The sequence below is a fragment of the Cygnus atratus genome, chromosome 2 (genome assembly GCF_013377495.2).
Source record: "Cygnus atratus isolate AKBS03 ecotype Queensland, Australia chromosome 2, CAtr_DNAZoo_HiC_assembly, whole genome shotgun sequence".
Taxonomy (NCBI): domain Eukaryota; kingdom Metazoa; phylum Chordata; class Aves; order Anseriformes; family Anatidae; genus Cygnus; species Cygnus atratus.
In genome coordinates, this window is record NC_066363.1 from 63551727 (window position 1) to 63577707 (window position 25981).

The 25981-nt window shown below is 42.8% G+C and overlaps 1 protein-coding gene across 1 annotated transcript in view; it reads left to right on the forward strand.

Moving 5' to 3' along the window:
• EEPD1 (endonuclease/exonuclease/phosphatase family domain containing 1) overlaps positions 1 to 25981 on the forward strand; it is a 62824-nt gene that overhangs the window by 29414 nt on the left and 7429 nt on the right. The window contains exons 2-3 of the mRNA XM_035552392.2: positions 4824 to 4875; positions 22911 to 23021. Of these exons, the coding sequence (XP_035408285.1) occupies positions 4824 to 4875; positions 22911 to 23021 (163 nt within the window). The remainder of the gene's footprint in view (positions 1 to 4823; positions 4876 to 22910; positions 23022 to 25981) is intronic.

The window sequence follows — 25981 nt, forward strand, 5'->3', positions numbered from 1 at the left end:
TTCTGGGTGCTTAAAAAGAATTGATTCTAGGATATGTAAATCACCCATAAAACTTCTCCATGGACCATGGTTGTGGGATCTAATCTTAGGAACAAACAGGAAAATTTTATGGGAGGGAGGAGGGAATGATTTAATAATGCTTAAAATAATTGTTTGTGCTCGAGTGGTTTTTGCATAGGCTATTTATAATACTGTCTGTGATTCTAGATGAAGTGGGATTTGGTACAGCTGTATGCTGAAGAAGGAGCCAGAGAACTAAGAGAAGTCATATAGCGTTTCTTGATGATGTTAGCTTTATTCAGGCTTATGGTCTGATATGGAGCATGAGGTTTTTGGAAAACCTCGGGCCCCAAGCAAAGGTTTATAAGCTTGCAAAGCAAATTGAGATCAGTTCTCAGTTCATGTTGCTGCCAAATGAGAAACCCGGCTCGGTGAGTGGGCTGGTGCTGAAAGCAGAAATGACTGCAGAGGATCATTACTCGTCCTGAGCTGTGTGCTCTAATGGACCCACAAGCGGGAGGGAGGCAACCAGTGCTGGCTGGCCAGGGAGCTCTGCTGCTCCGAGCTGGTTATGGAGGCTGGCTGCTGAAACAGAAAAGCAAAGCAGTAACAGATCTGGCTGTGCTGGCATGCCTGGAGACTCACTGTGCACTTACTGTTTGCAGGATAATGCGGCATGGGGAGCTCAGGTGCAGGCTCCGGCAGTGCCACCCTTCTGGTGGTGACTTGCTGCTTTACCTTCACAGTACCTAGTTGTTTCTGCAGGATGCTGTGATGTGTTAAACACTTCAAGGACTCTGCGATCACACAACTTGCTCTTCCTCACTCCCTCCTCTTTCCCTTTCTCCTGAAATCACCAGGCTCTGCACTGAATGGGGACCTCACCTCCAGAGTGTGGTCGGCTCAGCAGGTGCATGTCACTGTGCTCATGCCAAGAGCAAGTGGGACTTGGGGGCAGTGGGAGGTGAAGAGCTCAAACTGGGAGGTGAAGGGCTGTGCAAATATGTGATGATGGCTCATGGTGAACAGCAATGCCCCAACCAGCAAGGAACCTGTCAGCAAGTTTGCAGTAGTGCTAAGGATTGCTAAGAAGGCTTTAATTATTCCTGCAGTGAGGTACGTGGGATTAGAGAGAGAAACCCAGTGCTACTTGTTTTGAAGTTGAATACTTTTAGGGAAGGATTGCAACTCTGCCCTGAGGAGTAGAAATGCTCTGTAGCTATAGGCATTCACTCAGCACTATGACTAATCTTCTGGAAGCCTGAAGGAATTCCCTTAGAGAGAAAATGCTGTGTGTCACCCGCGGCCAAATAGAAAAAAGAAGTCACGTGTTTCCTTGACAGCACATCATGTTTGCATATTTTTACTGCTGTAGGAGAGTTCTTCATCCTGATTGCTGCATGCTTTCAAGTATCTTGAGTGTGCCGGGGTGCAAGGATATTAATTTCAGTAGCTTTTTAAAATAGATTGTGGAAAGTAATTGAGTCAGTAAGTACTTTTAATACAGATTCGTATACAACCAGGGACTCTTTCATCATGTCGGTATGGTTACTTGCAGTACAGCTTTGTTAACAGTGTACTTGAAAGCTGGTGGGTTAGAGCGGGTATCCAAAAGGTTTCTTCAGGAAATACATTTTTCTACAACTTCATTTATGAGTTAGTGTTCACATACCGCAGGTGAGGCTGAAAGAAATGACAACAGGGTATGTAAACAGAGCACATAAACGTAGCATTGTACAGACAGCTCTGGCTTCAGCATCATCCTTCAGTACCTGTCTTCGCATTTCTGTGTTATCATTTGTCCCCCAGGTGCTAAGTAGCTGTTTTCCCTTGTACTCTGAAATCTTCTGCAAACGCATAAGCCACAAACAGTGCATGTGGGTGTGTGCTGCTTTCACTATGTGTAGGATAAAAATAATAGCTGAAATAAGCAGCCTGATTTTTTTTTTCCAAAGCGTGAAACCCCCAAAGCAGCAGCTTTAAAAGAAGCTGCATTTCTCAGCCAACATTGCATGAAGTAGCACATACAATTGCTTGGAGTCACTGGAAGAGAGAGCAGTAAATAAGTGGCTGTCAAGAGCAATTTTCCAGGCAGTGAACTGTAACCCAGGGGCAGAGGCAGCATCGGTGCCGGTGCTTCAAGGAAACAAGTGTCTTGTGGCTGGCTGTATGAAGGTGACACCTGAGTGGAAAACAGTGAGGACCCTTAGGAAAATATGGGGAAAACATTGATCTCTGTAAGTTTAGAACAGTAGAGGAAAGTCTTTTTCTCAGCAGGAGTCAAGCGCACAGGCCACGAAAACCGTTCTTGCAAATCGTGTAACAGTGTTTAATTCAGATTTGATTCTGGCCCTGTATATCCAGTATCTCTGCAGGATATAAATGTTTTGTGGGGGTCTCTTCACCTCTGAGCAGGAGGACAGCATCCCTGTAAATACAATGAGGTAAAGTGAAAAGGATTCATGCTCCCTTCTTTATCACTTGTTTTTCTGTAACTCAGTATACTTTGTTTTAAATAAAAGCATGCCAGCTGAAGGAATTCTTGTGGGGTTTTATTGCTGTAAATGGCAATGAGGATAGGTGTGTACAATAAGATGATGATCTCAAATGAAAACAGTGTTTGTATTTTGGCAGTCTGCTTCATCTTTCTTCTGCAGCTATTGAGTGTCGGATAATTAATGTTGGTAAAATAGATTGGTAAATTGGTAGAAGCATCAGCAATCTCAATGGATATTTTCTACCTTTTGATGATGAAGTGTTCAAAGTCTCATGCAACTGCTGGCTTCAAAAGGAAAACACAAAAGTAATTTGCATAATTAAAAAGACACTGTTGTACAGCTTGTGAAAGGGAATGGCAAAATGTTAGCTTTCACTACGCGTGTAGGGGCTTGAAGCAGTCTTTGCAGCAGACTTCGCCTTGTGTCGGCTTTGTGCTTTCCCTGAGCCCCTTTCCGTCCTGCTGGCATGTGTATGTGCAGCATAGGGTGTTCTCCATGCCGTGACAGATCGTGTGCACCTTGCTACTGTGGCAGTTCTACTTCAGTGGAGTACCTTTTCTTCCTGATTGTCCCTTTGTTTTCTGAACCATCTCTAACACTCCTTGTCTTAGCAATAATAGGCTCTACAGACTGGGAATGCACAGCCAGGGGCTATTCATAATTCATTGGATGTAGGCTTTTTATGATGCTTTTGAAGACATCTGAAAACTGGAAGTACATTAAAGTGAAAGCACATGCGTGTTTACAGTTTTAGGCTGTGAATACTTGTAATGGAAAGCATTGTAATACAGTAGAAGGACACGACCAAAGCTATGTTTTGCTGACTGCCGTTACAGGATGGACATACATAATTAATTTACCAGAATATTGGTGGATGTTCGAGAATTATTCAACATTGCTCTGAGGTTTGGAACGGCTGATAAAACTTCTTGTAGTACATGGCAAAGTAAATCCTTTGACAGACTGCTACATCAGCTACGCACACAGTATTGAATAGGAGCTTTTTACTGTCCTGTGTCTGTCTAGAGTCGTGAGAGTAATTTAAACAATATTTGTATGCATCATTTGACTCTTCCACTGCAACACAAATGTTTGTGTATCTCTGAGTAAAGGAAGTTATCCTCAGGACTATAAGTATAATATGCTAAGCGACAGGTTTTAAGACAGAGTAACGGAGGTCATTACCTAAGTCATGCATCTGTTGGTGGGAAAAAAAATGTTGTTTTGTAATGGAAAAGACTGAAGTGGCAAGTTCAGCATGGAATGGATTTAAAAGTCTACAGTGACTGAAAAAGAATGGGTAATGTCCAATAGGCCCTCCTCCTGCTGTGCTCTTATGTTTTAGTTAAATGTAATTGGTAGTAGCCTGAACATCTCTAGAGTTTCATCTGCTTTCAGGCTCCTACCCATCCTGGGAGTCTTTCAGCTTGGTGGGGATGCAATAAAATCTCTTCCTGAAATTCCTTAGCCTGGAAAGGATTGGGCTTTTGCAGTAACTGGGGACACGTGCAATAACTGAAGTTGAAGAAGAGTGGGTAATTTATGATTACTCATTAAACCGATCATGAAAGTGTAGAAGTGGAACAAGGTTCTTCTACATAACCTTGATTTAGAAGTGATTTTGCCTGAGTTAACTGTCTTACAGGGCAAAATCCTACTTGGGTAACTCTGAGTCTTGTTGAAAGGAATGCAATTCAGTGAGCAGAGTTTAGCCTATAGAGAAATGATTCAGTAGATGAAGAAATTTGGGTTTGCTTAGCAAGTGGCTTTACAAGGACAATGATTATTGATTACTGTCTATTCACCCTACTTTCAGTTACGCATGTTTCCCTCCTATCTCCATCAAATTTCTTTAGCTGGGATGCCTTAGGTACAGTACCTCATCTATAATACAGTAAATTCCCTGGAATGACTATTGTGAGACTCATGGAAACCTGTTGATACTGAAGAACAGAGCTGACTAAAAATGATAGAAATGTTTAGATTCTTTCCCTGTGCTCATCATTCAGAAGATCCTTCAGTATTAATTTGGGGTATTAAAAATGTAATGATTAATGCAGGCTCTCTGTAAAGTGAATTCAGATATGCTCGTAAAGCGGAAAGCAGAAAATCTTTTTGGAACAGCTAAATCAAAGCAAAGTAATACTGTTTCTCTCTTTCTTTAGTTTATTATATCCTGAGGTTTTTTTTTATCTATACTTCTATAAACTTCTTTGAGGTGAGAAAATAAGAAGAGAACTTCAGTTCTGCTCTTACTTGTGTTTCTGTAATGCTTGCAATGGTGTGATTCATTCTTTTTTTCTCTTGTGTGTTTTTTTCTTGCAGTATCAAGCTTTTGGCTGTGCAGGAGCTGGTCGATAGAGAAGCACTGGAAAAGGTATTTAAAAATATATGTAATACAGCAGTAATAATTCACTGGAGCTCATGAAGTCATCTGTGTTAGCAGGGCTTCTTAACTTCGTGGAATTTCATGGGGTACCTCTTTCTAGCTGCATAGGACATGAAGTCAGCGGGGCAACATTTTGTCGAAGTTGACTGCATGCTTTTGGTGTTTTCTGATTTTAAAATGGACTTGGAATAAGCAATGCCTCTAGTCTGCCCATATAGGATTTCCCGAAATTAATCCTTGCTAACAGCTTGGAGAGGTAGGTGATTTGAACTGACAAGAATGAATGTCTGAAGAAGGAAGAGCGTCTCAGGAGCCACGTTTGAACACAGAGAATGGAAGAAGGTGCCTTGGAAAAGAAATGTGGTTTAACTTAGTGATAAAGGATCAGAGCAGCTGGCTGCTCAATGTGCTCAGTGTCAGCCCTAATGACACCAGCTGAGTGCATGATGTGTCAGTCTGAGCTTTCCTCATGTCTGCACCAGGGAGCTGCTTTATGCTTGGGTATTTAAGGAGGTGAGGGACCTGCCATCCATCAGCCCTCTTAGGGATAACAGAAATTGCAAACAGCAAGCGCTCAGTGCATCGAGGAGGAGCCATATTGAGCTTTTCATTGGCTTTGGGCAACTTTGATTTTGGTAGAAGGAGCTGGATTTTGTTAAAAGGTAGTGACAGAGGGCTAGGAAGGTGATACTGTGGCTTTTTACATGTGAAGAAGACAAGGTTCATAAACACTCCTTTTGCAAAATAGGTTAATTATAGTTGTTTGCAGTAGTCAGCTTCTCTGATATCTCATACCCTATAAATTTCTCACCTTTTGTCAGGCGTGAACCTCCCTTTGGCCCAAGGCCTCCTAAAACAAGGCTTGGCCAGAGAGTGACGTCAGCCTGGTGGGAATTGCTGTTTTTGCCATTGTTTGTAGCTTTGCAGGAAGCTCTTCAGAAAAGCTCTGCATCAGAAAAATGATCATTCTAAATTGAGCTCTCTGAATATTTGATACCTACTTTCATACAATGCCAAGCTTAAAGAAATTAAAAAGCCTGTTTAGCCCTCTGGAAAACAACAGTGTGGAATTATGTAAGTTCAAAGAAATTGGCTGTCTTTATTTGTTAAATAAAGGAGGAAAAAAAGTAGGCTAGAAGAAAATTCCTTGTCCTGCCTGCTTCCAAAATCAGGCTTGAAAATACGTGCTGAATTTTGTATTCATAAATCATTAATCTGTATTGTATTGCAGGAATACAGAATATTATTAAATAATATTGTAATATTCATTACAAGATTGATCTTCTGTATTTTCAAGGGAAAAAATCTTTAAGCTATCTATGGACGTAATAACCTAAATCTGTTTTTCCTGTACAACACTTTCTAGACTAACATATTTCCTTGACTACAGTTATATATGATGGTTTCAAAATTTTGTAACTTGTTTATTTCTAAAATTCAGTACTCAGCTTTGAAAGTGATTTTACATATTTTTGATACTCGCATGAAAACTCAAAATGAGTAAAAACACATTGATGAATAACAGTGTCTCCTGAAAAGACTTATGGGCTCACGTAAGTGTTTGTACTGCAGAGTAGCTCCATTAAATCAAATCACAGTGAAGTGCATGTGTAGCAAGTGTCCTCAGGGTCTTGAGACAGCATAAGAAAATGATCTGGCACTGCAAAACACAGTTTGTTGTTATCTGTTTGCAATGTTATTATGGGCTGGGAGGGGAGGCACGTGAAGCAGCAGGCTGTTGAAGCTCCGGCAGCTTGCAAGCAGTCTGGGAGCTGCTACTGAACTGCTGGGGTCTGAAGAAGGTGGCAGCCCCACCCCCCCCAGGTATTTTGCAGGAGGCTTTGTGCTCTTAGTGGGGTGCTGCAGTCGAGTTCAAAAGTGGTATATCTGTTATTTATGGAAAAAAAATCAATTATGTTATACATAGTCTTATATAGTTCATTATCTTCATATGTTTTTCCCACATTGGCCACTGAAAATTATCTCACCGTGAGAAGTTTTGTGTTATGGAAATACTGTTTGTTTAATTTTCAAAGTCCTGATGTATGTCAGGGCAAATTTGGCCAAGTGGTCCCTTAAGCCAAAGATCTACCATGATTTGTTGCATTTACATCCAGAGTTGACAAGACAGAAGGGATGATTGACAGGGTTTAATTATAGATCCTGGCTCTCAACAAAGTTGTCTGAGCCTTGGTGCCGCTCATTGGGTGTTTGTTTCTCTGGGGTGCTGCTGGCACCTGTATGCACCCCAGCATCCCATTAATGCAAACAGGAAAATAATCAATGGACTCAGTGAAATGGAACCAGGTCACACAACAAGAACAAGTCATCTTTACTTGGAGAAAATTCTGGGTCGAAGACAGGCTTGTTTGTGTTTATTTTGGCCGTATTCTGTCAGACCATTCCAGCAGGTACCTTGCATGGCATGGGCGAGGATGTTTGCTTCCTAACCCAGCTCACCCTGGCTGTCACAGGACAGTGTTGCTGATGTGCTGGCATTCCTCTGCTTCAGAAGTGCCGCTGCTGCCAGGGGCAGCTACAAACGCAGGCGGTGAGATGCCAAGTGATGGCTCACCTCTGTGACAGCCTCATTCCCAGTAGGGTTCAAGGCCACCCAGGCTTCAGAGAAAAATGTTTTGAGTACACAGGTGTGCTGGCAATTGTAGAAGCATGTAGAAGATCCCGTAAGAAGCATCATTTCCTCTTCTAGGAGCACAGCTCTGGGAGAGACCTCCAGGGTCACTATTGCTCCAAGGTGTTTTTGAATGCTTTACCCAGTCTAATTTTGTGAAGTCCTTAATTGCAGATGAAGAACTCCAGAGTACTTGGCAAGTGTTAATTGCATTTATTTGGCAAAGGGGAAAAATAAATTTCCTGAGAAACATGCTGTTTTTATAGTTAAAAAATAAATCTGTTTAGGTAATTAACAAGTTGATCTGCTTAGCCAGGTGACATTTCACATCGGTTTCTGTTCTAGTGTTTAAATCTGTCATGCCTTTCCCTATGCAACAAGTATGCCAAAACAATGCTGTCACTGGTGCTTGATACCAGCAGAATGTGTAGGGAGAGTTGTCCTCAGAATACTTCTGTCTTTGTTTTGCTGCAGATGTGGTATGTTCTCTTAACAATAAGAGCAAACACACCACTGACAAAAATGTGGGGCCACGTTCTCAGCTGTAGTAAATTAGTTCACTTTTGCTAAATTTCAGCGGAGATACTTCAGTTTGTGTTAGGTGTTCCTCCAACCTGTATGTTTAAAAGGAAGTGGTGAAGGTGTTCTCTCTCTACACTTGAGGTGGAGTGCTCTGTACTTCTGCATATTTTGTGTGTCCACTGCAGGGAACGTTTACTTCATTCTTTAGTTTGTGATAAACCATCCCAGCACACCATGTATATATATGGTCTGCACAGGAGACTTGAAGGTGAACAGAAACCTCCACAGTATTTATTTCAGTAAAAGCAAAACTTAAAGCAGATGCAGAGTTGGAGACCAAACTGAAACTGGTAGCGATGCTTCCATTTAACTGCAGTCAGCCTTGGATCTGTACTGCCAAGTCCAGGTAGATGACATTGGTCGGTCTCCCCTTGTTGACTGATGCAGTCACTCCATCACAGAAGGCCACTAGCTTGGTCAGGCATGATTTGCCCTTAGTGAAGCTGTGCTGGCTGTCTTGGATCACCTCCTTGTTGTGCATGTGCCTTGACATTGTTTCCAGGAGGATCTGTTTCATGATCTTCCCAGGCACAGAGGTGAGGCTCACTGGTCTGTAGTTCCCCAGGTCTTCCTTTCTACCCTTTTTAAAACTGTGAGTGATGTTTCCCTTTTTCTAGTCATTGGGGACTTTGCCTGACTGCCATGATTTTTCAAATATGATGGAGAGTGGCTTGGCAACTACATCAGCCAGTTCCCTCAGGACCCTGGGATGCATGGCATCAGGACCCATAGACTTGTAGCTGTTCAGTTTCATCAGGTGGTCTTGAACCTGCTCTTCACTTACAGTGGGTGGGACTTTGCACCCCAGCCCCCATCTACAGGTTCAGGGAAATGAGAGGTGTGGGAAGCCTGGCTAGCAGTGAAGACCGAGGCAAAGAAGTTGTCGAGTACCTCAGCCTTCTCCATGTCTGTCACTACCAGTTCTGCCTTCTCATCCATCAGAGGATCTTCCATCAGAGGATCATCCATCAGAAGATCATCCATCAGAGGATCTTCCATCAGAGGATCACCCATCAGAGGATCACTCTCCTTGCTCTTTCTTTTCTGAGCAATGTATCTACAGAATCCCTTCTTGTTATTCTTTGCACCCCTTGCCAAGCTCAGTTCCATCCATGCCTTGGCTTTCCTGATCCCATCTCTGCACATCTTCCCAGGCCACATGTCCCTGCTTCCACTGCCTGTGCATTTCCTTCTTGTGCGTCAGTTTGCTCAGCAGGTCCTTGTACAGCCATCCCGGTTTCCTGCCTTCCCTTCTTGATTTCTTACACATGAGGATTGAGAGCTCTTGCACTCTAAGTACCCTTAAAGAGTTGCCAGTTCTGACCAGTTCCTCTGTCCCTAAGGACAGTGTCCCAGGAATTATTTAAATGACTGGAATTTCACTCTTCTAAAGTTCATAGTCCTGACTTCACTCTTTGCTGGGCCCATATTTCTTAAGATCACAAACTCAGCCATGGTGTGGTCACTGCAGCCCAGGCTGCCTCCAGTCTCAGCCTCGTTAACGAGTTGGTCTGTGTTGGGGAGCACCAGGCCCAGCAATGCTTCTCCTCTGGTTGGTTTGCCACAAACCTGGGCCTTGAGGTTACCCTTAGTGTACCACAGGAGTCTCCTGGGTTGCTTGTGGCCTGCTGTGCTGCTCTCCCAGCAGATGTCCAGGGGTCAAGGTCCCCATCAGGATGAGAGCCTGCGAGCGTGACGCTTCTTGTAGCTGAAGCAGGAAGGCCTCAGCAACAGGCTCCTCTCGGCCAGGCAGCCTGTAGCAGACCCAATCCTCTGGTGGTCTGGCCTTAACTTTTACCCACAAGCTCTCATCCTGTCCGTGGCTGTTTCTCAGAGGCAGCTCTTCGCAATCTATCCGTGTCTTAACACAGAGGGCAACACCCCCGCCCTTTCTTCCCTGCCTATCTCTTCTGTAAAGCTTGTGGCCCCCGATTCAAGTGTTCCAGCTGTGTGATTTGTCCCACCACATTTCCATGATAGCATTTAGATCATAGTTTTCTAATTGCACTGTGGCTTCCAACTCCTTCTGCTTGTTTTCCTGCGTGCATTGGTGTATAAGTGCTGTGTGCACTTCAGCTGGGCTATCGGTCGCATCACCAAAATGCCTTTGAGTGGTGAACACAGTGAGTACTGTTGTCCACTTTTACGGGATAAGACCCAAGAGATCAGGGCAAAAAGGAGAATTTGTTTCTTTCCAGTTGCATCACTCTAACAGCGGCATTTCAGCTACTGTGAAAAATGAGTTTATAAAACACTACAGCATTCCCTGATGTTGCATTTGCCTTTCTACGCAGCACATTGAGAATTTTAACTAGAAATTTAGAAATTTGCTTTTGTTTTCTTGATCCAGTGTACTGTTTCCTCCAGATATTATCTGAACATAAAAAGTATGACGTCAGTTGAGGTTCCAGAATTTCCAGTATGAAATGCATCTGCTGGAGGTTTTTATTTATCTTTTGTCTGCTTTTGAGTAGATTGAGCCAGATCAGTGTTTAATCGTGATTAAACCCATTGTAATCTCTGTTCTTTATAAAATCCCTCTCAGAGCAGGGCGGGTTGTTTATTTGTGAAAGGTTATCCCTAGGAGCTTTGTGGTGTTCAGAAGAGAGGTCCTGTTTTCCATTTGCATGGGTAAGCATAGGCACATGGCTTCTTGCTTGCATGGATATAAATATTTTTGTGTGCACTTGCTAGGGCAGTTGGAATGGCACTATAATGTGCCTTGACATGGAGCAGCTGGTCACCCAAGGACATTTATCTGGCCCATCACCGTGGTAAATGCACTGAGTGGCTGGTCGTGCAGTAAATGCTGCCCTTGCAGGCAAACGTTATGCCTTGGGTTCTGGCCTGCGCAAACCTGGGAGCTTCCACTGAAGTCTCCTATAGGAGACTTGCCACTGACTCACTCAGGACCTTTGTTCAGTCTCTTCCAGCCCTTTTGCTGCCTCATTTTTCTGTTCCCCATTCCTAGAGAGGAGAGGTGGAGCCAAGCCTCCCTGCGTACCCTTTGTCTAATTCAACTTCATGATTCATCAGCTGGGGTTGGTACTCCTGCCCTGTTCCGTTGGAGCCACTGAGGAAGCAGTGATTGACTGCTCCCAGTAAGAGGAGATTATTCCAACAGAGAGCCAAATTGTCTGGCTGAGTTTATTTTAATTCTTTTCTCGCATTATTCTCTATTACTTACCCTCTTTTCTCCAACATCCTTCCTATGGTTCCCTCTATCTCTGTCTTTCCTTTCTCTTGCTTCTTTATCTGAGTGCAGGTAGTACCCAAGGGCGCAGTCTTTTACTTACCCCTCATCCCCTGTGTCCAGAAATCTCAGGGTAAAGGGAAGTAACCTGTTATTGTACCTATGCCATTGAACCATTTTCAGCTGGTTAGAGCCAGAAGCCATGGATTTTGTTGGAATGATTCTTGGGGAGGTCGTAAGCCCCACCCAGACTTCATATGGGTATAAATGAAATGTGTTCTGCAGCATAGGAAGCACAGGCTCAAACCTACTTATATCGCTGGTTTATTTGATCTTGGTTGGATTTTTTTCTCTAGTTGCATTTCCCATCTTTTTTCTCATGAAACAATGCTGTACACATCACTGGGAGCCATGGAGAGCACGGGTTGCTCTTAAAATGTCATTTAGGAGTGGCACTGTTACTGTCCCCCAAAGCGTGGCTGTGTGTCTCTAGGAACTAGTGGTATGGAGATTGCTCATTATATTAATTGGCTTTTGTTATTATTGTTGTTGTTTTTTTGTTTGTTTGCGGTATCTAATTCTGTCCCTGGACAGAAGCTAAACTTATCCATTAGTAAAATCATTCTCTGTACTTCCAGACCAAGGAGAAACAAAAAATGTGTACTTACAAACGCTAGCATGTGTTTAACTTCAGTTTGTGGGTGGTAGAAGTAATGTGAAGAGTCCTTAATCTGTTGATTTTTCCTGTCTTTCTTCTATAAGATGGTAGAAGACAAAGCCAGTTCATAGAACAGGACCAGTTTTGAGCAGTCAGCAGTTTTGAGGAAAGTTCTTTTTGTCTGCGTTTTTTTTTCCCTACTTTTTAATACATTGACATGGCACCAAAAGTTTTGTAATATCAGCCTAAATCATTTTTTGTTTATTTATGTGGATTAAGTAATTCATTTGCTCCCTACAGGGAGCCAGAGTGCATTGCATCTGTTTGAGCATAGCTTTGGTCAGGGTTTGAGGGCAGTCTCCTGGACTCAGTTGAAGAGGTGCTACTGGTAGAAGACAGAAGACCATCTATTACTCACGCAAACCTTTAAATAAAGAATGCGCTGTTTCAGAGTGGAGTGAATGTCAAATCAGACTCTTCAAATTAAGGAGTAGAGGTGTGAAAAATAATTTAGAAAAAATGTATGAGATTAAAAAAAAGGTGAGATTACATGTCCTAATGCCTGTAAGTGATCCTTCTAATAATAAGCATCCAAGAAAGAAGTAATGGAATAGGATACAAGACAGATATAAATAGCTTTACAGAAGGTGGCACAGTGTCCTGTAATGTAGTGTAATCGATGCCTGAAGGAATTATATTTGAGACTGGCAATGGTTGTGAGTCATATTACATTTCGCTTCCTTGTTTTTGTATTCTTATCATGGGAAAGAATGCTTCCTCTAAACAGAGATGTAAATCAGCTGGGGAAAACAGTATTCTAACAGTAGGAAAAAAATGGATGGAAGTAAAATGCCCTGTGAATTACAGTTTTTGATGAAAGTCTCTGTAGAGGAGGTGTCCAAATTGTGGTCTTGTAATAATGAGGGCCGTTCGATTTTCCTTTTTGTCAGTGAAGTTCTCATAACACGCTGCTTTTATTCCTTCCCTTTCTACACATCAGCACAGTCCAGTTCATCCTTACCTCCACGTATATCCCAAAAGTTTAAAAAAAAAAAAAAAAAAGACAAAAACCTCAACACTTTACTTGCATTTCTGGAAATGAGTAGACTTCACTACCAGTGTGGTAGAGTGAGACTTAGTTACCTTATGTGTTTAAGCAGCTTTCCTTGATTAATAACCCTCAAAACTGTATGATTTCCCCATTCCCCTTTGGTTTTGTTCTTCCTTTGTATTAGCACATTTTTTCCCATACTCCTTTCCTTTGGCTCAAGGCAGTGTGCAGGTAAGGAGACTCAGATCGTGGCAAATAGCTCTCTGGCTTGGTTTGTTTATTTTTAATTGGTGAACAAGAAACCAGTTCTTATCACTCCTGGGTCTCATGTTTCATAGGCTGATTTTTTATTTGCCTTCTGTGTTAAGGGCTGGGTTCTGATGAATTGATTTTCACCTTATGTAGTCCCAATGAGTGCAGGATGAGTAAGGTCCTTGTCACATATTATGGTCTTGCACCACACCACAGAAATCGATAGGAGCTTCCCAGTTGCATGACAAAAGCGTTGGCTCACTAAATGGGGGACCATTTTTATTTTTAGCCAAGGAACTAAAAATAAAAGAAGGGTTCCCAGAAAGCTACTGACTTGTGGTTACCTGGTGCCTTATATCTAATCCAAATGAGCATGCAGTTTAGCTTTCCAAACATTTGCTGGGCAAGCTGTGGCCCTGCAGAGTGGTGGCTGTGATGGTACAAAATGAAGTACACGTGCTCTGGCTGAGCATACAATACCTTACCTTGTGGAAGACTTGGAGCTCTATATTGGGCACTTCTTGAGGCACTGTCTGTAGTAGTACACGTATAGTATCTCCCAAAAAAGACAAAAATCTGAGCCGTCATTGCTTTAATAATGTCAGTAATACTTGCTTTAATAATGTCAGTAATACTTTCCTAAGCATACATCTATGTTCCCTGAGAGGTGCATCTGCTTTTTTCTGATGGCTGAAGTGGCAGCAAGATGAAACTTGTCTTCTTCATTTGGAAATAATGAGATTGGGAAAAAATGTGAAAAAGCAACTGCACGTTTACAGCAGACAATGTAGTAACAAGTAAATAATTCAACTGTGTTGTGGCTATGATTTTAGCACTGCCAACTGCTTGAGCAGACAGCTTTATAACAATATAGGAAAATTGCTTGAACTCATCCACTCATCTCTTGTAAAAGCAGCTCGACGAAAAAGGTACTCTTGTAATCATGAGGGTTTCTTTTTTTATTCTTCTTTATACCATATTAGCTCCCTTAGCATGCTATTATTGCTGTTAATGATTATACTGCCTACTTACACAGACTAAAACACTCATTTGAATGAATTGCAAGGCTTTATGGACCATCCTTGACAAGCTCTTGAGCCTCAATTCCGGTATTATGTTTTAAAAAAAGCGCTCAAGGGTAGGAAAAGAAGTCTTCAGGAAATGTCTTCTGCAAAATGAGTCTGTCCCATGAAGTACAAGGAAAAAGCTCAGCTTATAATGGAAATGTGAGAAATTGAAAACCCGTAAAACTGCTCCTACGCACAGGTTGGCCAATATGGGTGTTCTCTTTCATAACTAAAAGGCAGCCTATATTTCTACCAAATACGTGAAGACTGTTTTGCATGAAATGGCAGCCTGGCTGAAAGATGTTTTATAGCCCATTTTAACAATAGGTAGTCGAACATCCTGTGATTTTTTAATAGAGTCCCTGGCACTTAAAGTGTGTTATGATAGTTACCTTCTTTCAGTTGTTGTTTCACTGTTCTGCACCAAAGGTTTCCGTGTCTTCCTTTTCAAGCCCTATAAAAAGACATTGTTTATATAAATAATAACTTTTGTTTGGAATGAAGCTAGACGAAGGTGCCAGTGAATGATCTAAATTGTTGTCCCAGGAACACCATGATTAAAAGACGAGAATAGAACTGTTTTTATGGGCTACAATCCTTTTTTTTAAATCATATAGTCAAAGATAAAGAATGTAATTTCCTGTCAGGTATTACAAAAAAATAAGCAGTTGGGTGACTGTGGTGAGCTCATCTGGGAGGACAGTGTAGAAACTCATGGTTGATTTTTTCCAAAATAAGTGCTCAGAAAGGAAAACAAATCACTTGGGAGTGCAAACTTATGCTCCTACCACTCCTCAACTGATCTTGTAAAACCTGACAGAAAAAAAATTTGCTTTGGTTCAAACAGGTTCGTGTATGGAAACAAATCATTACACACTTTTGATAATTGAGATAATGTTAAGTTTATCAGCATAATTATTTCCCGCACATTCATAAATTACAATGGGTGAGTAACACAGCAGCTGCAGAAGGGAGCCTCGTGTTCCCGTTTGGTTCAAATCCATGGGCTGGCTCAAAATGTGGCCAGATTCCTTAAGGGACTCAGATACCTGTTGCGAGGGTGATGTGTTCTGTTTTAAAAACTGAGAGTCCTTTAATGCTTTGCTCTAGTGTTCCTCTGGTAACGAGAGTTATGCCCAGAATGACCCCAATCTCAGCACTTCAGTTTCTAGCCTGTGCCTGCACATAGCTTGGCTTGAAAAACGTGCCTTCCTCATCCTGTCTCCTCTGAGGAGTTCAGTCCAGGAGGTTTCCTTTCTTGTGTGTTAAGCTTAGAAATGGTCTTTGCAGCAAAGCCTGGAGTTCAGGACAAGAATCACCTCGCTGGGCAGCGAGGCTGCAGGCTGGTAGATATTTGCTCTCCAGTCCTTGACATGGTGCTTGAAGCACTCATTTGGAAGCGAAGAATCTGATCCTCAGAAGAAGGAAATCCTTCCTTCATTGGTGTCTGTCAGAAATACTGGGTTGATGTCTAAGAAGCAGCACATTTTCCAGGCACCACTGAGCTATGCTCAAACTGATGGAAAAGCTGAAGGTGCCTCCCTTATGACAGGCAATGACTTGGGATCCCAAGCAGAAAAAGTCATCTGCTTGCCACCATGTGCTCTGTGTTCAGGAGACTGGAAAAGGACAGGTATAACCTGCATTTCTGAACTCATTGTCTTCTCTTGGCTTGCCCCCAGCATCCCCTTTGCAAGAGGAAGCCCTGGGTACCTAACTGGGAGAGTGGGAATGGATTGCACAGCTGGTGCCAGGTGATGCAAACTGGCTGATGCAAAACTCCCATTACATCTGGTCTGGAGGGAGCTCTCGTATTTACCAACATGTCCATGTTTGTATGTGCATGTTGTCACAACAAATGAGCTTTCTGTGCCCATAGTCTGCACAAACACAAAGAGGTGATGGTTGTGCCTGCAGGTGCAGCTTTATGTGTGAAGTCAGGTGCTGGTTAGGGGGTTTGGCTGAACGGTTGGTGCTGAAGGGCTCTGCCGCAGTTTTGCTGCTCGTGATGGGTTTATGGAGCCATTTGAAGGATTCATTAGATATAATGTTTGTGAAAAGTGTGGAGAATGACAGCATTTACTCAATCATCAATGTTTTGTTTTAGCTCCCAGAGCAACAAACCAGTAAGTAAAGAATGTAAAGGTGTTGCCCCAGGTCTCAATGACACAGTGCAAACAGGGCACGCTAACATGGCAGGACAGGTCGATAACCTTGCCAAGAGTAGTTCTGTCTCTGTGACATTTTCAGTAGATTTGTTCCTTATCTTTACTTCCGTCACAGAATTTTTCTCCTAAACTTTATAACTTGGCTTCTATAAACCACACTTTTTCTTTCTTCACTGACATCGTCATTGTAGAATTATTCTCAAGAGGGAGAAAGAGAAATCTTTTCCAAAAGGAAACTTATTGATATGTCTGAGATCTCTGTTGCCTGTGAAGTTTTATTCTCCTTTGGGAACACTAATAATTATCGGTCTAGCTGTCTTCCACCTGCCAAGTTTTATTTGCCTTTATGTAATATCAATACTCGAAGAACACAATCAATAAATATTATGAAATGTTTCATGAGGTCTTCCTGGAAGGGACTAATTGAATGGGCATGTATAAAACATTATAGCTTAACACAGGACCACCTCTACTTCCTCTGCACTATTTATGTGGTTCATCTGCAAGTGCATCCCCCACACCAGTGTTTGTGTTCATCTACTTGTTTTTGTCCAGAATTTTTGGCTACCTCTGCAAACAGGATATGGATACACTTCAGGGTAAGGCAAACAAGCAAGGAAGGCCTGAGACTATGCTGTTGTCAGTAGGAAATAGGATCCAGTGTTGATTCTGTTTTAGGCTATAGCCATAATAACACTTCCTTCCCTGCAGTTATGTTTGATTATTCAAGAACCCAGACACAACCGCAAGGCCTGATGCTCCTCTGTGTCCCTTTGCTTAGCTGCTCTTGCCTGCGGGGATGTGGATGCCAAGTGCTTTTCTTCTGCAGCCCTGACCTGTTTTCTTACCCCAGCCTCAGCAGTGAGTCCAGGAAAATACAACCACCACAAAGATCTCCCCCCACTTACTCTGCTTCTTCCTCATCTTGAACATGATCTAACAAAATGCTCTTTTCTTTAGGAGCATCAGTGTCAAATCAGGGTGCTTTATGTGAAAACTGAAGGTGTTGATTTCAAAAATGTTCTCAACGTTTCTGCTCTCAGCTTTCTGGGTCAGGCTCGATTAGGGAGCACCAGCTGTAACTGTGTCCTGTAGATGGTTGATTGGATAAGGTTTGCAGGTTCTCAAGTCTGCTTTTTCAGTTGGAAATAGAAATACGGTCCACTCTTGGATTTATAAAGAGAAGAAAGGATAGTGTGCATTTAATTCTAGGAACATTTTTAGGTTATATAGAGTACCCAGTGATGGAGAAGAGGAAGTATATATTGAAGGATGGATTAATAGTGCCAGCACCAGATGGTCTCATGAAGCCATTGTCAGTTTTGTTGCATCTTCTATCTGGAATATTTTAGATCATGTTTCAGGATGGGAGTTTTATTGCCAGAGGAATCAGGTTTGGAGAGGGTAGGTGGGCTTTGAAAAAGGTGGTGAATTTTGACCTAATTGTATAGTTATACAATTTTGTTGTTGTTTTCACTGGTGAAAGTCTCCTTTTCAGCTATTGCCAGCTCCTGTGCTCTTCAGAACTCATACTCCAAGTCACTTTCACCACAGAGATGTCAAATCTTTACTAATGTGCCATCTCTTAACATATGTGAAATGCTAAGGAACTGATAGAAGTTTCATATGCATCTCCTGTACTCATTAAAGTTGCTCCCCCTAGTGCCTGTAAAAAATAAAGGAACTGTGCATATTTAACATTCAGAAATAGAATGTTTATTCCCTAAGCTCTCTTCTCTCTTCTTTCTTACATGGAACTAAAATCATCTTTGCTTTGAAGAAGTAAGTTGTTATTTACATTTAATGCAGTGCCCTTTTGGTCTGAAAGCATTTGTGGTAATTAAACCAAATAAATATTTAATTGCCTTGAGTGCCTTTCTAAAGTTCAGGCGATGATTACTGCACTGAGACAAGGTGTACTGTGCCATAATAACGTGCTAACACTGGAAGCTCTTCCTTACAGTTCCTCCTTTCCTCACTCTCTTTACAGCCTGTGCTCTGAATCCAGGTTTGAAATTAAAATATCTACAGACGAGGAGTCACTGGCTGATAAGAAACGCACAATTACATCTAGCTTTATTAAGCCCTAAGGCATTGTTTTCCTGGGTCACCTTTGACTTCCTAAGTGTGTAAAGGAGTAGTGCATCCTCTTTTCAGGCAAAGGATGCTCACCTCAAAGGAGGTCCCCATCTCGGTGTGGTCCCCAGCACTTGTACTGTAGGAGTTACACCTGATGGGGCAAGCTGTGTGCATGGAGTGGTGTTGTGCCTGTCAGGCCTACTCTGCCTGATTTTGGAGTGGCTGCACAAACAACACCTCAAAAGAAAGCAAAGATTACCCAGGTCACCCTGAACAACAGGGTGTGAGATCTGCCTGTGGGTTACTGCCGGCTGCTTGCTGGCAGTTCTCATAGCGTGCAGAGTTACTGCACTGGAAGAGAGTTAACCTTAATTAATGCACAAATAGTTACTGCTGCTGGCAGTGCTTAGAGCGTCCTGGGGAGGGTCATGAGGTGATAGGGAGTCTGTAATTCCTTACAATCCCCAGCATGTGCCAGCCCAGCATGCGTTCTTCTCTTTACTTCCAAATTAGTCCAAGACACTGTGCCTTCCCTCTCCTGTCCCTACTCTAATGTGTGTTTCCTCAGTTTCTTCCAACTGCCCTGTGTAAGCTCGTTCCTGTACCTGTCTGCTTCTGGAGTGGCCAGGAGCAGTCGGCGCGGGCTCCTTATCAGGGGAAACAGAGAGCAGTTACGTCTTTGGATCCTCCCTTCTTGGGTAAATGATGGGTCGAAGACGAGCAAAGGCCATGGGGCTTGCCCCAGTTCTGGGAGTGGTGGCTCTCATTGACTCCTTGCACTTCGCATGCTGGCAGCAGGCAGGTGGCTGTTGCAGGGGGGTCACCTTTCAGGGGCAGACAGCTTTTTACCTAGAGAGTGACTGGAGCCTGTATGCTGCCGCATTCCCACACCCTGGAGGCACTGCTTATCCAAAAACACTTAGCACTGAGCTGCAAGAGAGACCACAAAGGCATAGCTATGATACAGGGGGAGTCTGTGTAAAAGAGCCCTTGTGTTGTTGATATTGCAGTATCTGTTTGAGTTTTGACTCGGTTATGTACAGGATTTAATAAAGAAAGATGATTTCATTTCAGGAAACTTGCAATCTGAAAGGCTCTTGAGGGGAAAAAAAAAAAAAAAAAAAAAGCTAGAACTTTATTCCTTATGAGGATTTTTGGGGAAAATGTTCTGATTGAGATTTTGATTTTGATTTTGATTTTTCTTTACCACATGAGAAAAAGCTCCCCAAAAGGATTGATACAGATCTAACTTTGCAAAAGAAGAAAGGATGTTTTTTCATGCCCAATGTAGGCCATGAGCTTGTCTGTAGATTTTTACTGTACAAGGGAAGCTGTAATCGTGTTTGCTCTTGGGCTTTGTGGGCAGAACAATGTGATATAAGAAATGCCCTTCTCACTTCAGCAGAGCATGTGACCTAAGCAAGTACTCCACAAGAGCTTCAAAATCTGTGTGCCTGTAAGCCCTGAAAAATGGGCACAAATTAAAGTCAGCTGCTGTAGGGGATGCTGTCAATCGCTAAAACAACCAGAGCAGAGCACCAGACCAAACACCCAGAGCAGGCTGATGCCTTTTTCTGAACAAACCATATAATCTTATTTGTCATCTTTTTCTTTGAGCAAAGTTAAATCAGGGCCTTAAGAAAATCAATTTGAAGGAAAGAAAATATTCAAACTAGTTGATTGCAGATGTTCTTTTTAATAAAGCAATGGTTTCTGTAGTATTTATTCAGCCCTGCTATATCTTTTGTGCTGTCCGCTAGGCAGCTGCAACCCAGTGATAAGTTAACTCTTTTGTTGGTTTACAGTAGAACTTCTAACTTCATTTTTTTCCCCATGGTTGATGATTTAAGTTATTTAAATGTTAGAAAACTCATTCAGCAAATGTGTGCAGTTTAAAGTCAGCAGAACAACATCAGGAATGATAATTATTACTGCCGTGACTTACTGTGTGTGTGTTAACGATTTCACCTAGCCTTCAGTCCAGAGCAGAGCTCGGTTCTCAGGCTGTGCTAGTGCCCTGTGTGCCTCGTTGTTTAATAAACCGGCACAGCCTTAGCACTGCTTGAAGCTATATAATGAGCAGTGATGCAGTACGCAGCATCTTGAATAAGAAGCTCCAGCAAATCTCTACCTTTCAGAAAAGTTTCTTAAAGGATGTGCCAGACATTTTCTCTTTTGAGTGTGAAATGCCTCTTGGCTTTTCAAGACAAGAAAGATTGCTTTTTGGGTTGTATGTGTTTTAGAGGTAAATGCTTACAGCTTCAGCATCCAGGATACTGAATTTACAGACAAGGCAGTTAGTAAAAGAGCAGGGTTCGATTTTTCTTTTTGAAACAAAAGGTGAAATAGACATGTGAATAAGAACAATTGGTAAGTTGGAAAGGGGGTAGCCATTCCCTGTTCCAGTATGGAGAACAGCTGTCCCATCCTTTGCTGATACCCACATCAGAAACGTTTATATCCATGCAGATTAGCACTACAGTTCTTCAAACTGTTTGGCCAGAAGCATGACCCACCACAGAGAACCATCACTGTGTACAGGAGGTTATCGTTTGCCTTGAAATCCTTGTTAAATCGCTGCTTCTGTTGGGCTGACATTCTGGTTACAAGCTTTTGTCTGAAGATGTTCTTTCACTGTGAAAACCTCTGTTTCAGTGCAGCTCTTCCAGAGTCAGATAAATTAAAAAAAAAAGAAAAAAGAAAAGAAAAAAAAGAAAAGAAAAGAAAATGCACATCGGAAGTCTCTTACTGTTTCACAGTGATTACTTTTTAATAGCTTCTTTCCCTGAAGCCACAGCTACTGTGTGCACGCACTTCTGCACAGCCAGGGTGTGCTGATGCCTGGTATCCCTGCCAGCATCCAGCTGGGGTCTGTCTTGACCTGACAGTAGCTTTGCAGAGGGCTCTAGCTCCTCCTATTAAGCTTTATTCTGAACCCTCTGGCAAAAAGTATTTCATAGCATCTGCATAAAGGGGCTCCAGGTTTTCCAAGGCATAGTCTTTTTTTTTTTTTAATTAATTTAATTTCATTGGCAAGACTTTAGCCAAGTGGATGTGGGGTCTTTTCCATGGTGTCCACAGTCCCAGTACCCTTGGTCTGTTGGGTGTTATTGCACAGTCTTTATAGCTCTGACCATATGCTTGGCAATGTAAATGTGTCCAAGTTCTGTGGCTGTACAGCAGTGTCCAGGACAACCAACACCTCTGGGGAGCACCAAAAAGATCTGTTATGTGTGAAAATGTGCAGCCGATCCCTTTCTGCACAGGAAGTCTCAAGCATCCATAAAGCATCTGTCATACCACAATACAGCAGCATATGGTGCATATGGTGGTATTACAGCATGTATGTTGTACATGCACAGCTGCAAAATGCCATGTGAAGCGGCAGCATTTCTATTGCCAGCATCTCCAGAAAGGCTGGAAATGTTGCACAGAGCTCCTGCAGCAGTTTACAGGGTTTGTGTCTGGTATGTGTTTTATGCTGGTAGTTTATTACTTGCCCATTGAAATGATGATGTTGAAATGCGCCCAGTAGCACTGAGGTTCTCCTTCCTCTGATTTATCATCCCTTACAGTACCCGCAGTGTGCCCTCGAATACATTAGCTTGTTTGAGGTTTCTTAGCCTGAGCTCTCAGCTTCCTTGCCTTCACCAAACTGACTCATTGCTTTTTTACAAACTGCTTTCGAGCCATTGAAGCGTTTGCCATAACCCCCCAAAATCATTTTGTCAGCTGAGTGCTGGCTGTCGGGTCTGTCCTCTGCCCTTGCTTCGGCTTCATCCCCGTGGCTGAGGGTGATGTGGGCACTGGAGAGCAGCCAGCCCTGCTACATGGGGGTTTCCTGCCCCCGGCAGCCCCCCTGCTGCTCTCCCAACAGCACTTCGGGGGGGAAAGAGCCCAAGGAAGAAACTTAGGCACTTTTAGAATATGTTCTGCTTGCCATGTTTGCACTGTTTTAACCCAGTCTCCAAATAATGACGAGTCCCTGGGATCGGTCCCAGACCACCTCCGGCGCAAACCTCGGAGGGCAGAGGTTTTGCGTTCCTCATGTCTGCTCAGTGTGCTTTTGTTCTTTCTGGGTTAGCCAGCTTCCCCTTCCAGGGCTGGCCTAGGCTATTGTGCTGCTCAAAAATTAGAGCTTAAATTTTGTAGCTAGCATACACTGGTGCAGCTTCCTTGACCTCAGATTTGTAGCTGGGCTTTCATTTAACATTTCAGTAGAGACTATAGCCTGTATTCCACAGCGTATCTTATCAATGCCTCTTTGCGTGCTTTTTTGCAGGGTTTTTCAAAGCCCTAGGAAGCTTATCTTTTTTTTTTTTTTCCTCTCTCTCTCTCTAGTTTTGTATGGAGCTGAACCAGCCGACGCTGCCAAACATCCGCAAGTGGAAGGGCCCTAGAGGATGTTGGAAGGGTGTTGTTTCCGAAAAACCCTCGGGCCAGCTACATAAGGTACATTGATCCCTACGTTTGAACTTTTGCTTCAATTTTTTTCCCTTTAACCAAGGACATATTCTTAATCTTTTTGGCAAGGTTTGCAACTTCTTTTTTTTTTTTTTAAAGCTGATTCTTCATATGGCATTCAGTTTGACTGTGCTATTGATTATTTGGAAGAGTTGTTTTCCCCTGTCCATGGGATACTTCTAAGGAGGAAGGTGTCCATGTGTTTGGGGGAAGTATAACAGGTAAAAACAGTACAGAAATACAGAAAAAAGGCTACACCTTAGGACAAGGAAAGAGCCCATTGTTTTGCCCCTGACATGCTGCAGTACTTCTGATTTTTTTCTGCTGGTCAGCTGAGCTTGCTCTGTTATACAGCACTGGCTGGAATTTGGAAGAGCTTCCAGTTTTCCTAGTTTACAAATGAAGGCCCTACAGAGGAGCTGCTCAGCATGTTGTCCTCCTCTGGCAGAGGAGCTTATCTTGCACATTCCCTAAAGCGCCATACAAGTATCTTTGAAATATGCCTTGGACTCTATTGAAAATCAGCAACTTGCTGCACTAGGCTTTTCCCTGCAGCATCTTCTGTCATGGGAATATATATATGTACTGCAACAAGGTACTAATTTACAAGGTGGTGAGGGTTGTGCCTTCTACCCTTGATAATATTCAAGGTATAGCTATATGGGGCTGAATTCTACTAATGGTACCCAAAGGTGGTCTCTCCCAAGGGAGATCTCTCCTTTTCCCTTCAGGGGTGCTAAGGATATAAAACAACAACAACAACAACAACAACAACAAAAACCACCTGAGCACCACAAGAATTGTCCTGTACCTACCAATAGAAAGACTAAGGGTCTGAATGGGTCCAAAGCTTTACACAATTCAGAACAACACTTCTACTTCCAATGCAGACAGCAAATCCCCTTCAGAGCATTTTGTTCCTGGCTGGAAGCTTTACTTTGGAACCTCTTCTTACACCAGATCATTAGAGCACGGAATTTAAACCGATATATGAAATTGTGCAAAGTTGTTCCCTTTGCTTTGTCTTTTTTTCCAACAATGATTAGTAATTGTCTCAGAGTTTCTGTGTTGAATCCGGAGTCCTTAGTTGATTCATTCTTGAATCTTGTGTTTCCAAAGATAGCAATGAAAGTTTTGACTGTGGAATGAGTAACTAAAAATCATCATGTACTTTGCTTTACTGGTAGGGATGTAAGGATGAAGGATTCCCCAGATTATGGGCGAAATCTGTGGCCAAACTACGAATAGAAATGTTACTTACTGACTCTTCCTTTTAGGTGCTTTTACAGAAGGGAAATCTGGCTATGCTACAGCACCCTACACTAAGCCAAAAAGCCTTTTCTACTCCGTAGGTTAGTTGATGAGTTCATTAGGTTTGAACGTTGTGTACACAAACACAATGCAATGAAATAATGCAGTGGTACTCTGAATATATCGCATCTTTGGCACAAAGTGATCTCGAGACTCTCTGCAGGGCTAAATAAGGCAAAATAGTGGTTGGTGCATAGGTTTGTGCTCCCACTCATCCCAGTCATTTGGTCTTCTACCAAACATTGATATTGGCCACTGGGTTGATGGAAAATCTGGAGCTAGGGAATAGAGGGGGGCTGCTGACATCTGTTTTATTCTTCTACATCTTTTCTTGTAGCCTACTCAGTTTTCAGACATCAAAATACTGACAAAATTATTCCACCAGTTTCAAGTCTAAAACTCGCCAAATGGGCTACCAAAAGATTTTAGCCAACCTTAATACTTTCTTCCAAGGCTCAGTGGAAGACAGCAGAGCATATAATACTTGTTTTTTTGCAGCTGAAATGGAAAACTTTTCCTTGAGATGGATTTAACTATGATTCACTAAGAGAAACAGGTTTGAATGATACCAAGGCAAATCCTGTCTGTGTGATGAGAGGAGAGGCTTGACAGGTTTTGAATTAGATACTGCTGCTGGTGTAAAGAGGGCAGACAGCTTTCTGGGAATGCCACGGACCCAAGTAGTCCAAAAAAGCATGAAGGATGATAGATGCTGGGATGAAAGGAGCGGAGAACTGAACATGAAGCACTTGAGCTGCAAAAGAGAGAGAGAAGATTGACAGGGCTGAGAGGTCTAGATCAGATGTCGTGCCAAGAGGCTGAACGAGCCTGGATATTTTTAGCTTGTGCACGACAGAAGTCTGTAAGATCACGTATGGTGTGTAGAGAAGGAACGGGAAAAGATGGCTTGCAGCAGTGTGCTGGTGCTGGGAAGAGTCTGTCAGGGCAAACATCAGCCTCTACACGCCCCAGCTTCCCTTATGCTCTTCTTGTAAATGTCTGCCACTGACAGAGATGTGATGCTGGGGACATAGGCTCCTGCTCAGGGCAAGGCAAAAAAAAATCCTTATTTTCTTATGGGCAACAAGCTACCTTATTATTGACCACACCGGGAAGAATTGGATTCCTTGCCTGGAACAGCAGGAAATGAGGGACGTGTATCAGTCCACAGATGCACACGGGAGGCTGCACCTTTATCTCTCACTGCTGCAGCAGTCCTGAATGTGCTCTACCTGTATAAGATAAAGCAGCTTATTAAATTGTTGGCTGGAGCACGCAGTGCTCAGGTTACCTGGGTGTCTGATAGCCAGCACACAAGTGCGAGTGGCCGTGAGTAGCAAAGCAATGTGCATTTCAACTCGGTGTGCTCGGCTTTCAGTGAAGCCGTTGGGACTGCCTGTCCCTCCCACATCTTGTGGGGGTTTTGGCCAGGGCGAAATAAAGGAGCTTTTCCGCCTGTTCTTGTTACCTCCTATGGATAATCTAGGGTGCTGTTTCTCCCTTACACCTGTGCACAGCAAGGTAGACTTCCTACCCTCAGCAGGTGCCAGGCCCGGATAGAAACTTTTTCCCACCTCTGCATATTTTGGGAGTGATGTACGCCACTCCAATACCAGCAGTGATACTGAGACTGAGAC